Here is a 14,126-nt window from a genome sequence, read left to right as displayed (position 1 = left end):
GGGACAAACCATCCCGATGAGTCGAAAGAATAGTAAATATGGCAGGCGACCAGCTTGGCTTAATAGTGAAATCCTAGCGGATCTTAAACATAAAAAAGAAGCTTACAAGAAGTGGAAGGTTGGACATATGACCAGGGAAGAGTATAAAAATATTGCTCGGGCATGTAGGAATGATATCAGGAGGGCCAAACCGCACCTGGAGCTGCAGCTAGCAAGAGATGTCAAGAGTAACAAGAAGGGTTTCTTCAGGTATGTTGGCAACAAGAAGAAAGCCAAGGAAAGTGTGGGCCCCTTACTGAATGAGGGAGGCCACCTAGTGACAGAGGATGTGGAAAAAGCTAATGTACTCAATGCTTTTTTTGCCTCTGTCTTCACTAACAAGGTCAGCTCCCAGACTGCTGCGCTGGGCATCACAAAATGGGGAAGAGATGGCCAGCCCTCTGTGGAGATAGAGGTGGTTAGGGACTATTTAGAAAAGCTGGACGTGCACAAGTCCATGGGGCCGGACGAGTTGCATCCGAGAGTGCTGAAGGAATTGGCGGCTGTGATTGCAGAGCCATTGGCCATTATCTTTGAAAACTCGTGGCGAACCGGGGAAGTCCCGGATGACTGGAAAAAGGCTAATGTAGTGCCAATCTTTAAAAAAGGGAAGGAGGAGGATCCTGGGAACTACAGACCAGTCAGCCTCACCTCAGTCCCTGGAAAAATCATGGAGCAGGTCCTCAAAGAATCAATCCTGAAGCACTTGCATGAGAGGAAAGTGATCAGGAACAGCCAGCATGGATTCACCAAGGGAAGGTCATGCCTGACTAATGTAATCGCCTTTTATGATGAGATTACTGGTTCTGTGGATGAAGGGAAAGCAGTGGATGTATTGTTTCTTGACTTTAGCAAAGCTTTTGACACGGTCTCCCACAGTATTCTTGTCAGCAAGTTAAGGAAGTATGGGCTGGATGAATGCACTATAAGGTGGGTAGAAAGCTTGCTAGATTGTCGGGCTCAACGGGTAGTGATCAATGGCTCCATGTCTAGTTGGCAGCCGGTATCAAGTGGAGTGCCCCAAGGGTCGGTCCTGGGGCCGGTTTTGTTAAATATCTTCATAAATGATCTGGAGGATGGTGTGGATTGCACTCTCAGCAAATTTGCTGATGATACTAAACTGGGAGGAGTGGTAGATACGCTGGAGGGGAGGGAAAGGATACAGAAGGACCTAGACAAATTGGAGGATTGGGCCAAAAGAAATCTGATGAGGTTCAATAAGGATAAGTGCAGGGTCCTGCACTTAGGACGGAAGAACCCAATGCACTGCTACAGACTAGGGACCAAATGGCTAGGCAGCAGTTCTGCGGAAAAGGACCTAGGGGTGACAGTGGACGAGAAGCTGGATATGAGTCGGCAGTGTGCCCTTGTTGCCAAGAAGGCCAATGGCATTTTGGGATGTATAAGTAGGGGCATAGCGAGCAGATCGAGGGACGTGATCGTTCCCCTCTATTCGACATTGGTGAGGCCTCAGCTGGAGTACTGTGTCCAGTTTTGGGCCCCACACTACAAGAAGGATGTGGATAAATTGGAGAGAGTCCAGCGAAGGGCAACAAAAATGATTAGGGGTCTAGAACACATGACTTATGAGGAGAGGCTGAGGGAGCTGGGATTGTTTAGCCTGCAGAGGAGAAGAATGAGGGGGGATTTGATAGCTGCTTTCAACTACCTGAAAGGGGGTTCCAAAGAGGATGGCTCTAGACTGTTCTCAATGGTAGCAGATGACAGAACGAGGAGTAATGGTCTCAAGTTGCAGTGGGGGAGGTTTAGATTGGATATTAGGAAAAACTTTTTCACTAAGAGGGAGGGGAAACACTGGAATGCGTTACCTAGGGAGATGGTAGAATCTCCTTCCTTGGAGGTTTTTAAGGTCAGGCTTGACAAAGCCCTGGCTGGGATGATTTAACTGGGAATTGGTCCTGCTTCGAGCAGGGGGTTGGACTAGATGACCTTCAGGGGTCCCTTCCAACCCTGATATTCTATGATTCTATGATGCATTCGCAGCCAGTACAGCTACTGGAAATGTCTGTTAACCTGTCTGGGGATGGAGTGGAAATCCTCCAGGGACATCTCCTCATGGTCACCTGATTGAAATAGGGTAATTTTAGTAAGGGGACATTCAGAGGTGGCTGTTCCTGCTGGGCTGTTTGCCTGTGGCTGAAAAGAAATATTCCCCGCTGTTAGCCACGTGGTGGGGGGACGGGTGAAGCGATCATCCCAGAGAATTGTGTGTGTGTGTTGGGGGGGGGTAAGTTGGGTTTGTGCTGCATGTTAACCCAAAAACCGCAGCCCCTCCTTTTAAATTGCCAGCCCATTTTAAATGGCCAACTCAACGGCTGCTTGGTATGGGAAATGGGGTCGCTGCTGTTTGAAACCATTCCCACATGTTAGGAAGGTTAAAGAAGCCAAAAGACTGTGGCTTACCGTGGCTGCCTGCAAGCCGAATTCTGTTGCCCGGCCCTCCATGTGTGATCTCTGACACCAAACTGGCAGACCTCAATATAAAAGGCAAAATGCGACCTTGTACCGAAAGCACATGTGCTATGTAATGTTAACAGCAAGGTTCACTATAAAAGAGTCTACCCATTGTTCTCTAAAATGTGTCTTTTTAACTACTACTCTCCCTTTTTTTCCCTCCCACAGCTGCAAATGTTTCAATACTCACACAATCATCTCTGTCCCAGAGGTTAGCGAAGATTAGAAGGCGAAAAAAATGCACTCGCGATGAAATGTTCTCTGAGCTCATGCAGTCCTCCCACACTGAAAGATCACAGCAGAATGCATGGAGGCAAGCAATGTCAGAGTCCAGGAAAGCACAATATGAAGGCGAGGACAGGTGGCAGGTTGAAGATGATAGGTGGTGTCAGCTTGCTAACAGAAGGCAGGAGGCAATGCTGAGGCTACTGGGGGATCAAACTGATATGCTCCGGTGTATGGTTGAGTTGCAGGAAAGGCAGGAGCACAGACCGCTGCTACAGCCCCTGTGTAACCAACTGCCCTCCTCCCCAAGTTCCATAGCCTCCTGACCCAGACGCCCAAGAACGTGGTGGCGGGGAGCCTCCGGGCACCCAAGCACTCCACCCCAGAGGACTGCCCAAGCAACAGAAAGCTGGCGTTCACTAAGTTTTAAAGTACAGTGTGGCCTTGTTCTTCTCTCTTCCCCGACCCCACCCGATGCTTCCCTCCTCCCCCACCCCTCCGGGCTACCTTGACAGTTTAAAGAATGCATGAATTTGAAACAACAATGACTTTATTGCCTCTGCAAGCGGTGATTGAAGTGGGGAGGGGAGGGCGGTTGGCTTACAGGGAAATAGAGTGAACGAAGGGGGTGGGTTTTCATCAAGGAGAAACAAACAGAACTTTCACACCGTAGCCTGGCCAGTCATGAAACTGGTTTTCAAAGCTTCTCTGATGCACACTGCGGCCTCCTGTACCCTTCTAACCGCCCTGGTGTCTGACTGCACGTAATCAGTGGCCAGGCAATTTGCCTCAACCTCTCACGCTGTCATAAACGTCTCCCCCTTACGCTCACAGATACTGTGGAGTGCACAGCAAGCAGTAATAACAATGAGAATATTGTTTTCGCGGAGGTCTAAGTGAGTCAGTAAACTGCGCCAGTGCGCTTTTAAACGTCCAAATGCACATTCTACCACCATTCTGCACTTGCTCAGCCTATAGTTGAACAGCTCCTGACTACAGTCCAGGCTGCCTGTGTACGGCTTCATGAGCCATGGGAGCAAGGGGTAGGCTGGGTCCCCAAGGATTACTATAGGCATTTCAACATCCCCAACGGTTATTTTCTTGTGTAGGAAGAAAGTCCCTTGCTGCAGCTGTTGAAACAGACCAGAGTTTCTGAAGATGCGAGCGTCATGTACCTTTCCTGGCCATCCCATGTTGATGTTGGTGAAACGTCACTTGTGATCCACCAGTGCTTGCAGCACCATTGAAAAGTACCCCTTTCGGTTTATGTACTCGCTGCCTTGGTGCTCTGGTGCCAAGATAGGGATATGGGTTCCGTCTATGGCCCCACTACAGTTAGGGAATCTCATTGCAGCAAAGCCAACCACTATGACCTGCACATTTCCCAGAGTCACTACCCTTGATAGCAGCAGCTCAGTGATTGTGTTGGCACTTGGATCACAGCAGCCCCCACAGTAGATTTACCCACTACAAATTGATTCCTGACTGACTGGTAGCTATCTGGCATTGCAAGCTTCCACAGGGCTATCGCCACTCGCTTCTCAACTGTGACGGCTGCTCTCATCTTGGTATTCTTGCACCTCAGGGCAGGGGAAAGCAAGTCACAAAGTTCCATGAAAGTGCCCTTACACATGCGAAAGTTTTGGAGCCACTGGGAATCGTCCTAGACCTGCAAGACTACAGTTCCACTAGTTTGTGCTTGTTTCCTGGGCCCAGAATCGGCGTTCCATGGCAAGAACCTGCCCTATTACCACCATGATGTCCAAATTACTGGGGCCCGTACTTTGAGAGATGTCTGTGTCCATGTCCTCGTCACTCTCGTCACCGCGCTGCCGTCGCCTCTTTGCCTGCTTTTGCAGCTTCTGGTTCTGCATATACTGCTGGATAACGTGTGTGGTGTTTACAACGCTCATAACTTCCACAGTGATCTGAGCGGGCTCCATGCTTGCCGTGGCATGGCATCTGCAGGAGAGCAGAGTGGCAGCAGAAGCGGCAGGTGGATGACGATGCTGACAGCAATATGGCACCCACACGGAAAAAGGCGAGAAACTATTGTTGGCCATTGCTTCACGGAGGGAGGGGGGGAGCAAGGGGTAGGCTGGCAGCAGATGGTGCAGTTCGACTGCTAGCCGTTGTCATCTCCTGGGTGCTTGCCAGCAGACAGTGCAGTAGGACTGTAGCCAAATCATTTCCAGGGAGACTGAATCTCCATGAGACGAAACTTAAGAAGAGAATGACCTGGAGTCACTCCCATTTATGTCCAGGCACCCCTGACAGACCTCACTGAGGTCGGCCAAGAGCACCCAGGAGAGGATGATGACGACAGCTACCAGTCGTACTGCACCATCTGCTGCCACAAGACAATGAGCTGCTGCTGTATAGCAATGCAGTAGCACATCTGCCAGCAGCCAGGACACGTACAGTGACCGTGAGCTGAGCGGGCTCCATGCTTGCCATGGTATGGCGTCTGCACGGGTAACCCAGGAAAAAACGGTGCGAAATGATTGTCTGCCGTTCCTTTCACAGAGGGAGGGGAGTCCTGATGACGTACCCAGAACCACCCGTGACAATGTTTTTGCCCCATCAGGCATTGGGATTTCTACCCAGAATTTCAATGGGCAGTAGAGACTGCAGGAACTGAGGGATAGTTACCCCTAGTGCAACGCTCTGGAAGTCGACGCTAGCCTTGGTACTGTGGACGCATTCCGCCAACTTAATGGTCTTAATGGTCTTAAGTGGGGGGACACACAATCGACTGTACAAAATCAATTTCTAAAAAATCGACTATAAATTTGATCTAATTTCGTAGTGTAGACATATAGTGAGACTTCCTATTCCTTGGCACTGGGGCTGGCTGACTGGAAGTCATGCAATGCAACTTCTAATGTCCATTAGGAGAGGGAGGGAGTCCAAGCAAGTTCCTCTCTCTTAGTGACACTTCCAAGCAAGATTCCTCTGTTGCTAATGAGGGGTCTATTTGTGCAGGAGCTGTCAAGGCTGGATTAAGGTACTCAGGTAGAGCAAGCAGGGTGGGGGAAGAACTAGAATAGAATAGAACAGAATCTCCACCATGGCCCAAGCCCCTCCACTTACAGTAGCAGTGTTTGGGGCCCTATTACTCTCTCAGGCAGAGACCCCTTTCTTCCCCCAGGAGCAGCAGTAGGGGCCCCACTCCCCACCAAACAGGCTCCCCTGTACCCCCCAATACTTACCCCAGAAGCCGGGGTATAGCTGCTAGCGGAAGGGATCACTTCACCCTTCCCCTTCTGCCACATGCACAATCCTGGGGTGGGGGTGGAGGGCTTGGAGCAGTGGGGCTGGAAGTTTACACTCCATTGAGATGACTGGAGTAGGTCCCCTTTGGAGAGTGAGTATCTCAGACTCTCTGCAGACTCAGGAAGGTGCTGCTGTGTTGATTACACTCAGGTCATCTTTTCAATCTTTTCTCTGCAATCATGAGAGCTAAAAACCTACTTTTTGAAAGAAATGAAAGCTGAGATTGTGATGTAAACACAGGTCTCTGGGGGCCGTTTATTAATTATTATTGTTAGTATTTTATGGTGGTACCTAGAGACCCCCACGGAGACTGGAGCCCCACTGGGCTGGGCACTGAACAGATGCACAGTAAGTGCACGTGTACACAGCAGGTGGGAGGTGTGAGTCTCAGAGTGGGTAGAAACAACGAGGAGTCCTTGTGGCACCTTAGAGACTAACAAATTTATTTGGGCATAAGCTTTTGTGGGCTATAGCCTACTTCATCAGAGACATGGACTGGAAAATACAGTAAGCAGGTATAAATATACAGCACATGAAAAGATGGGAGTTACCTTACCAAGTGGCGGGGTCAGTGCTAACGAGGCCAATTCAATTAGGGTGGATGTGGCCCATTCCCAACAGTTGACAGGAAGGGGTGAATATCAACAGAGGGAAAATTACTTTTTGTAGTGCTAAGGAGAGTGGGGAGACAGGCACATGGTAGCAGTGTGGCTCTGATTGTGGTGGCTCGTGACTGCCCAAGGAGGTACCCAGAGGGTCGGGTGGAGTTGTACTCGAGTGGTTAGTCCAACCCTCTGCCTGTGCCGCTGTGGCCATTCTGCTCTCTTTAGTGCACAGCTAGCTCCTATCTGTCCATCTGCACTGGGTAGATGGAAGGGATACACACAAGGGCGGGCAAAGCTCTTACAGCGATAACTGAACTTTCACAGTGGTTGAACTTTTTGGACACCCCCCACTGCATTCCCTGTTGCTAGCGAGGGTTGTCGTGGTACAGAGGCACACTGTAGGCGGAGCACTGTTACACACAGGGCCCTGAGGGTTTGTGCTCTCCAAAGCAGTGAAGAATCCTGTGCCTCCAGAGACCAGCGTCCCAGTTTAAAGCATGGCACATACCATGGGCATGCGCCAAGAGTCAGGGGAGCTCACACCTGAAGAGACCAGCCAGGCGCGCGGCAGGGTGGGGTGGGGCGTGATGTGCAAGCAGATCTGTGGCTCCGGAGGGCATGGGCAAGCCATGATTCTTTTGTTTGTTTCTTCCTTTGTGTTTCCTGGGGGGTGTTTTGGGCTGGGAGGAGATTAGCTAAACAAAGAGGAAGGGGAGGAGAATGAGAACAGGCTGGGGGGTTAGTAAGCTGAGGTGCAGAGACTGCAAGGGAGGGTTTGGAGTGAACAGCCAGTCAGCGCAGGTAAAGCTCCACAGACCAGTCAGTCATGCATCCTACATCCCCAGGGCTCTGCTGCAGCCACTGGCCTCAGCTCTTGCTGGGTCTGCTTCTGAGCTGCCCTTCCCAGCAACTTCTCCCTTCCCCAGCTCCGGTGGCTGGGGGTAGAGCTGTATGGGCTCAGGTGCCCTTGTTGGGGGAGGGCTCCCCATGACAGATCTATGTCCAGGGGCACTGGGGGAGGGGTAACCTCATGTGGGTCTCAGCTCCCCACAGGAGCTGGGGCCCAGGGAATGGAGCTGTCATTCCTGTAGCCCTGGCGCTGATGGATCTGGGACAGTCCTGGGCACCTAATCTGTCACAGCCCATCAGCCTGGGAGCATAGTGGCCTTGCAGGGCAGCAATCCCTGGCTAGGGGACATCAGAGGTGTTAGCCATCCCTGCCTCCCAGCCTCTTCTCACACATTGGTTCAGGTTTGGGGCATGAATATGGCATCAGTGCTGGATTCGGTGGTGTGGGACCCCGCAGAAGGGTGGGAGGTCCTACTAGGACAAATGTGTCCCCTGACACCTGTGACTCTCCCCTCTTCTACAAGGTGCTGATCAAAGTGTTTTCTCCCTTCCAACATTTCCTGACCCTCGTTTTGTTGACAGTCACAATAAACATGAACTGGTGGAGACTGACAACCCCTCTCTGGGCCCTGGGGTGAGAGCAGGCTCTTCCATAGCCCCCTATAGAATCATAGAATATTAGTATTGGAAGAGACCTAAGGAGGTCATCTAGTCCAACCCCCTGCTCAAAGCAGGACCAACCCCAAATAAATCATCCCAACAAGGGCTTTGTCAAGCCCGGCCTTAAAAACCTCTAAGCATGGAGATTCCACCATCTCCCTAGGTAACCCATTCCAGTGCTTCACCACCCTCATAGTGAAATAGTGTTTCCTAATATCCAACCTAGACCTCCCGCACTGCAACTTGAGACCACTGCGCCTTGTTCTGTCATCTGCCACCACTGAGAACAGCCAAGTTCCATCCTCTTTGGAACCCCCCTTCAGGTAGTTGAAAGCTGCTATAAAATCCCCCCCTTACTCTTCTCTTCTGCAGACTAAATAAGCCCAGTTCCCTCAGCCGCTCCTCGTAAATCATGTGCCCCAGCCCCCTAATCATTTTCGCTGCCCTCTGCTGGACTCTCTCTAATTTGTCCACAACCCTTCTGTATGTGGGGACCACAACTGGACACAATACTCCAGGTGTGGACTCACCAGTGCCGAATAGAGGGGAATAATCGCTTCCCTTGATCTGCTGGCAATGCTCCTACTAATACAGCCCAATATGCCATTAGCCTTCTTGGCAACGCTGAATGTATCCGATGAAGTGAGCTGTAGCTCACGAAAGCTTATGCTCAAATAAATTGGTTAGTCTCTAAGGTGCCACAAGCACTCCTTTTCCTCTTGTAAACTGGAGTAATAGTAATAGGATGAAATTTAATAGTGAGAAGTGTAAGGTCATACATTTAGAGATTAATAACAAGAATTTTAGTTATAAGCTGGGGACGCATCAATTAGAAGTAACGGAGGAGGAGAAGGACGTTGGAGTATTGGTTGACCACAGGATGACTATGAGCCGCCAATGTGATATAGCTGTGAAAAAAGCTAATGCGGTCTTAGGATGCATCAGGCGATGTATTTCTAGTAGAGATAAGGTGTTAGTACCGTTATACAAGGCACTGGTGAGACCTCATCTGGAATACTGTGTGCAGTTCTGGTCTCCCATGGTTAAGAAGGATGAATTCAAACTGGAACAGGTACAGAGAAGAGCTACTAGGATGATCTGAGGAATGGAAAACCTGTCTTATGAAAGGAGACTCAAGGAGCCTGGCTTGTTTAGCCTAACCAAAGGAAGGCTGAGGGGAGATATGATTACTCTCTATAAATATATCAGAGGGATAAATACCAGGGAGGGAGAGGAATTATTTAAGCTCAGTTCCAATGTGGACACAAGAACAAATGGATATAAACTGGCCATCAGGAAGTTTAGACTCGAAATTAGAGGAAGGTTTCTAACCATCAGAGGAGTGAAGTTCTGGAACAGCCTTCCAAGGGAAGCAGTGGGGGCAAAAGACCTATCTGGCTTCAAGATTAAACTCGATAAGTTTATGGAGGAGATGGTATGATGGGATAACATGATTTTGGCAATTAATTGATCTTTAACTATTCATGGTAAATAGGCCCAATGGCCTGTAATGGAATGTTAGATGGGGTGGGATCTGAGTTACTACAGAGAATTCTTTCCTGGGTATCTGGCTGGTGAATCTTGCCCACATGCTCAGGTTTAGCTGATCGCCATATTTGGGGTCAGGAAGGAATTTTCCTCAAGGGCAGATTGAAAGAGGCCCTGGGGGTTTTTCGCCTTCCTCTGCAGCATGGGGCATGGGTCACTTGCTGGAGGATTCTCTGCACCTTGACGTCTTTAAACCATGATTTGAGGACTTCAATAGTTCAGACATAGGTGAGAGGTTTATTGCAGGAGTGAGTGGGTGAGATTCTGTGGCCTGTATTGCGCAGGAGGTTCAGACTAGATGATCATAATGGTCTCTTCTGACCTTAATATCGATGAGTCTATAACAGGGTTTAAAAGAGAACTGGATAAATTCATGGAGGTGAAGTCCATTAATGGCTATTAGCCAGGATGGGTAAGGAATGGTGTCCCTAGCCTCTGTTTGTCAGAGGTTGGAGATGGATGGCAGGAGAGAGATCACTTGATCATTACCTGTTAGGTTCACTCCCTCTGGGGCACCTGGCATTGGCCGCTGACGGCAGACAGGATACTGGGCTGGATGGACCTTTGGTCTGACCCGGTATGTGTGTGACTGCAGCCTGCCAGCTGCATGTAGGTTACACACTGGCTCTCACCACCCTGGGTTATACTGCAGGGTGACCCCAACACAACCCCAGTCTCAGATTTACCCCAAGAAATGTATGTCCTGCACTGCCCAGCCCTCTCTTGGCCAGTTCAAATATATTAAGTCCATTATTCCTGAAAGGGCACAATATGCCAGTTTATCATCTCAAATAGTTGTTCAGACACTTCAATTTAAACACACTGGATTCGATAAAACAATAAAACAAGCTTATTAACCACAACAAGAGAGATTTTAAGTGAGTACTAGTCACTAGGCCTAAAAGTCAGAAATGGTTACAAGAAAGATAAAGACAAGATGTTTACTAATGCCCAACTTAACCAACTCCATCAGAGTCAGGCAAAGTGTCTCACCTCACGTTTCAGCAGCACAACTGACCAAACCCTGTAGGTCAGGACCCCTCCGCCAGAGTCCAACGAATGCTTTCTTTGCCATTTCAGGTGCAGTGAATGCGATGAGTGGGGGGGCGGGATCCCTTAGGGTGTTTGTTCCTCCTTCTCATAGTTTCAGTCCCTCTCTTGAAAAACATTTCCAGCTGGGCACCAGGAGACAAAGAGTCGATGTGGCAGGATGTTCCCTGCTGGCTTCTCCTCACCTGTTTGTTTCCCTTCCTCCGTGATGTCTTTGTTTCCTGCTGAAATGCAAATTAAGGCATGCTCACACTCCTTTGTGTAGGATAGACTTGTTGGCCGACTTCTGCTGGAACAGGGCTGTGGAACATGTGTTTAAAATACCAGACAGGAGAATCTTATAACTTCACCTACAATCTTGCCACACACATTTTATCAGGACAATACTGACCAGCAAAATCTGAGGTTTCAAATGGTACTTCATGAGGCATATCTTGTATAAAGATTACTACAACAGTGTGTAGGATGTGAACACAAGGGTGTACTCTGTCACACCACTTCCCCACACTGCACGCCAGCATAGTGGGATCCTGCCTGGAGGGGCCACTTAGTCTCCATGGCCCCTCTGCTCACAAACGCTTGATAGGAGAGTGGGGCTTGTTATAGCTCTGTCCCACTGGGAGCTAATCTGAGACCCCAGCCCACTTCAACCAGGGGCTGCCAGGTCCTAATGGCCCAGCTGGCTGTGTGTGCTGCATGCAGCCCCCTGCCTAGGGAATGTAGCCAATTGTGGGCAGGCCGCCCACCTCCTTCGCCCCCCAGTCCAATGTAAGCATCATCCAGGCTGCACCGTGGCCACTGCTAGCACCTCCTGCTGATGTGTCCCCCCCGTTCTCCCACCGGAGACAAAGCCCCCTGCCACCCACGAGGGGCAGGGGACCAGGCCACAAGGCCCATGGATCTCCATGGCATGCACTCCCCACCCTACCCCCACCCTCTCTCCAGGTATGTGACTGGCCTCCCTGATGGCCATGGACCAGGAATGTCACCAGACACTGTGGCTGCTGCTGCTGGACCAACCCCTCCCCAAACCTGCTTGTGTTCTCGTTGGAGGGGCAGGGTCCTTCCTCCAACCTCCCCCCACCAATATTTTTGAGGGCCCCGTGAGCTTCCCTCCTCCCCCCACGAATACTCCCATCCCACTCCCCTATCCCCAACACATCCTCCCAGAGCGAGTACACGTGTGAGGCCAAAGCATGTTCCAGGAACCCTCGGTGCGATGGCTCCAGGACTCCAACCCAAGGACTAGGTCCTGCAGCACCGTGACTGGGCCCGGGTGCCAAGGCCATGGTCGTGTGGCACAGCTCAATCAGCTCATACACAAATCAAGGCTCCAGCTGCAGGGACTCTAGGCATAGGCAGCGAGTTATATCTCCATGTGGTGCCTTGGCACCAGCAATATGCAGAGCCCAGGAGCCCAGCTCCACCAATGTTTGGGGCTGGGTGTCCCCCCTGGCCCACCTGCCGCCCCCCACCCCCGAGTGTTCCCCAGCCCCTGCTTGCTGCCTCCCCTGGCCCCGGAGCAGAGCATCCCAGCCTGTGCCCTGCAGCTCCATGCTGCCTCCCTGCAGCAACTGCTGCCACAGGGTCCTAGTGCCGCCATCTCAACTGCCAGGGCAGACTGACTGAGCCTACCCTTCCACCTCAGACCCTTCTCTTTTCCGGCAGGACCCTCCACCAGCACAGGGCCCCCCCGCCCGCAGTCACCACTCCTGCCCCATGCTGGGCAAGGGGCAGCCCCATCCCTCGCCCCCAGTGAGGCTACAGTCAGGGGCAACAGCAGGGGAGGAGGCGCACGCAGCTCCCCCCAGCACCCACCACGGGGGAGGCGAGGGAGATTCCTGGACCTGAGAGGGGCCCTAGGAGCACATGCAGTGACAGTGGTGGGGCTGAGTGTGCTGCTGGGGGGGCAGGAAAGGGGGGCTCCTCCCCGAGAGCTCGCCGCTGCCGGCAGGGAAAGGGCTTGGGGGAGTCCTCCTCTCTGGCCCCTGTCCCAGAGCAGCCTGTCTGCACCCCAAACTCATCCCCAGCCCTGCCCCACCCCAGAGCCCACACCCCCAGCCACAGCTTTCACCCCCCCACACCCTCAACCCCAGCCCTGAGCCCCTCCAGCACCACAAACTCCTTATCCCCACTTCCAGTCAGAGCCCTCATCCCCCTGCACTCCAACCCTCTTCCCCAGCCCTGAACCTCTCTAACACCCCAAACCCCTCATTCCCAGCCCCAGACAGAGCCCTCACCCCCTACACCCCTACTTTTGCCATAAGCCCCTCCCACACCCCAAAGCCCTCACCCTACACCCCACAGCCCTCACCCCTGCACTCCCTCCCTCTGCACCCGCTTCCATCCCCAAACTCCCACCCAGAGCCTGCACCCCAATCCCCTGCCCCAGCCTAGGGCCTGCATCCCAGACCTCCTCCCCCACCCAAACTCCTTCCCAGAGCCTTGGGCAGGTGGGGGTCAGAGTTGGGGGGGTGGAGTTTGGGCAGGGACGGGTTCTGGGCACCACCAAAAATTATACAAACCTGCCGCCCCTGACTCTAGGGGCCAATGGTGGGCCAGATGCACTGAGCACATTAAGCTACCCAGGAAGAGGAGCAGCCGTTGGTGCAGGGTGGCTGAGCTCACCTTGTGCTGGGGCAGGGACTGCAGCGGGCAGCTCATTCTGGGATATGGGCCTGGCCCTGGGTTTGTGTTTATAGCTTCCTGGAACGGTTTGTCAACTGTTTGGAAGGCGGACAGACAAACAGACAGGGCTCAGCCCGCCTATCACATCACCTACTTGTTTGTGCAACGGCTCCCAAGAGGGCAAGGTACCAAAGCAGCTACTTCTCCATGTTCAGCCCCTGCAGAGCCAACCCAAGGGGAGAGCCAGGAGGCAGGAATGCACAAAGGAAGTGAATGGCTGAGCAGATGCAGGTGCTATATCCCCTGCTCCTCAGGCAGCACTAACACTGTGCGAGGGCAAAGAACACCTCCTGGCCCACACAGGTTAATGAGTAAGAGCTACTGAAAGCAAATATTTGCAGCTGTGGTAGAGGGGAGCCCTGGAGGTGCAGAGCCCAGCAGGCTGCACCAATAGCCAGGTGGATTGCTCGAAACACAGTTCAGGGTTCTGAGTGCAGAGACCTTGGCCTGCTTAGTCCCATGGCAAACACACTAGGAAATTCATGCCAAAAACTGGAAACGTGTTGATCAAGATACACAAGAGAAAAAGTGTCAAAAGAAGGCATGCAGCATTCTGGCATTGCTACCGCTCGGTTCTGTAAACCAAGCTCATTCAAAACCTAGGAGAGCCCCTTGGCAAGAGAGAGACAGGTTAGAGTCTCCCACTTTGTCAGACAGTCCTCCATCCGGACTCCATCTGGCTAGGCTGGTCAGGTCCCTCTCCTTCACTGG

General features: G+C 51.8%; 1 protein-coding gene across 10 annotated transcripts in view; it reads right to left on the bottom strand.

The window, feature by feature from the left end:
• LOC311512626 (serum amyloid P-component-like) overlaps nt 1-13,674 on the bottom strand; it is a 31,488-nt gene extending 17,814 nt beyond the window's left edge. The window contains exons 1-4 of one of the 10 annotated variants that reach the window (XR_014709490.1): nt 13,510-13,674; nt 10,671-10,951; nt 5,952-6,209; nt 3,253-4,748 (exon numbers count right to left, since the gene is read on the bottom strand). Coding sequence is in view for 7 of the 10 variants with exons in the window: in XM_084613958.1 (XP_084470084.1) it covers nt 5,952-6,014 (63 nt within the window). In the remaining 3 variants the exon portion in view is untranslated. Of the gene's footprint in view, nt 1-690; nt 727-3,252; nt 4,749-5,951; nt 6,213-10,670; nt 10,952-11,118; nt 11,313-13,355; nt 13,444-13,509 lie in introns of those variants that run through there. The other 9 variants (XR_014709491.1, XM_084613958.1, XM_084613957.1 and 6 more) reach the window with 9 other exon arrangements.
• Between the last annotated feature and the right edge of the window lie 452 nt (nt 13,675-14,126).

Source organism: Lepidochelys olivacea, assembly GCF_965140295.1.
Source record: "Lepidochelys olivacea isolate rLepOli2 genome assembly, chromosome: 24".
In the NCBI taxonomy this organism is placed as follows: domain Eukaryota; kingdom Metazoa; phylum Chordata; order Testudines; family Cheloniidae; genus Lepidochelys; species Lepidochelys olivacea.
Note: the sequence above shows the minus strand (reverse complement) of the source record. Positions and strands in the feature narration are given on the sequence as shown.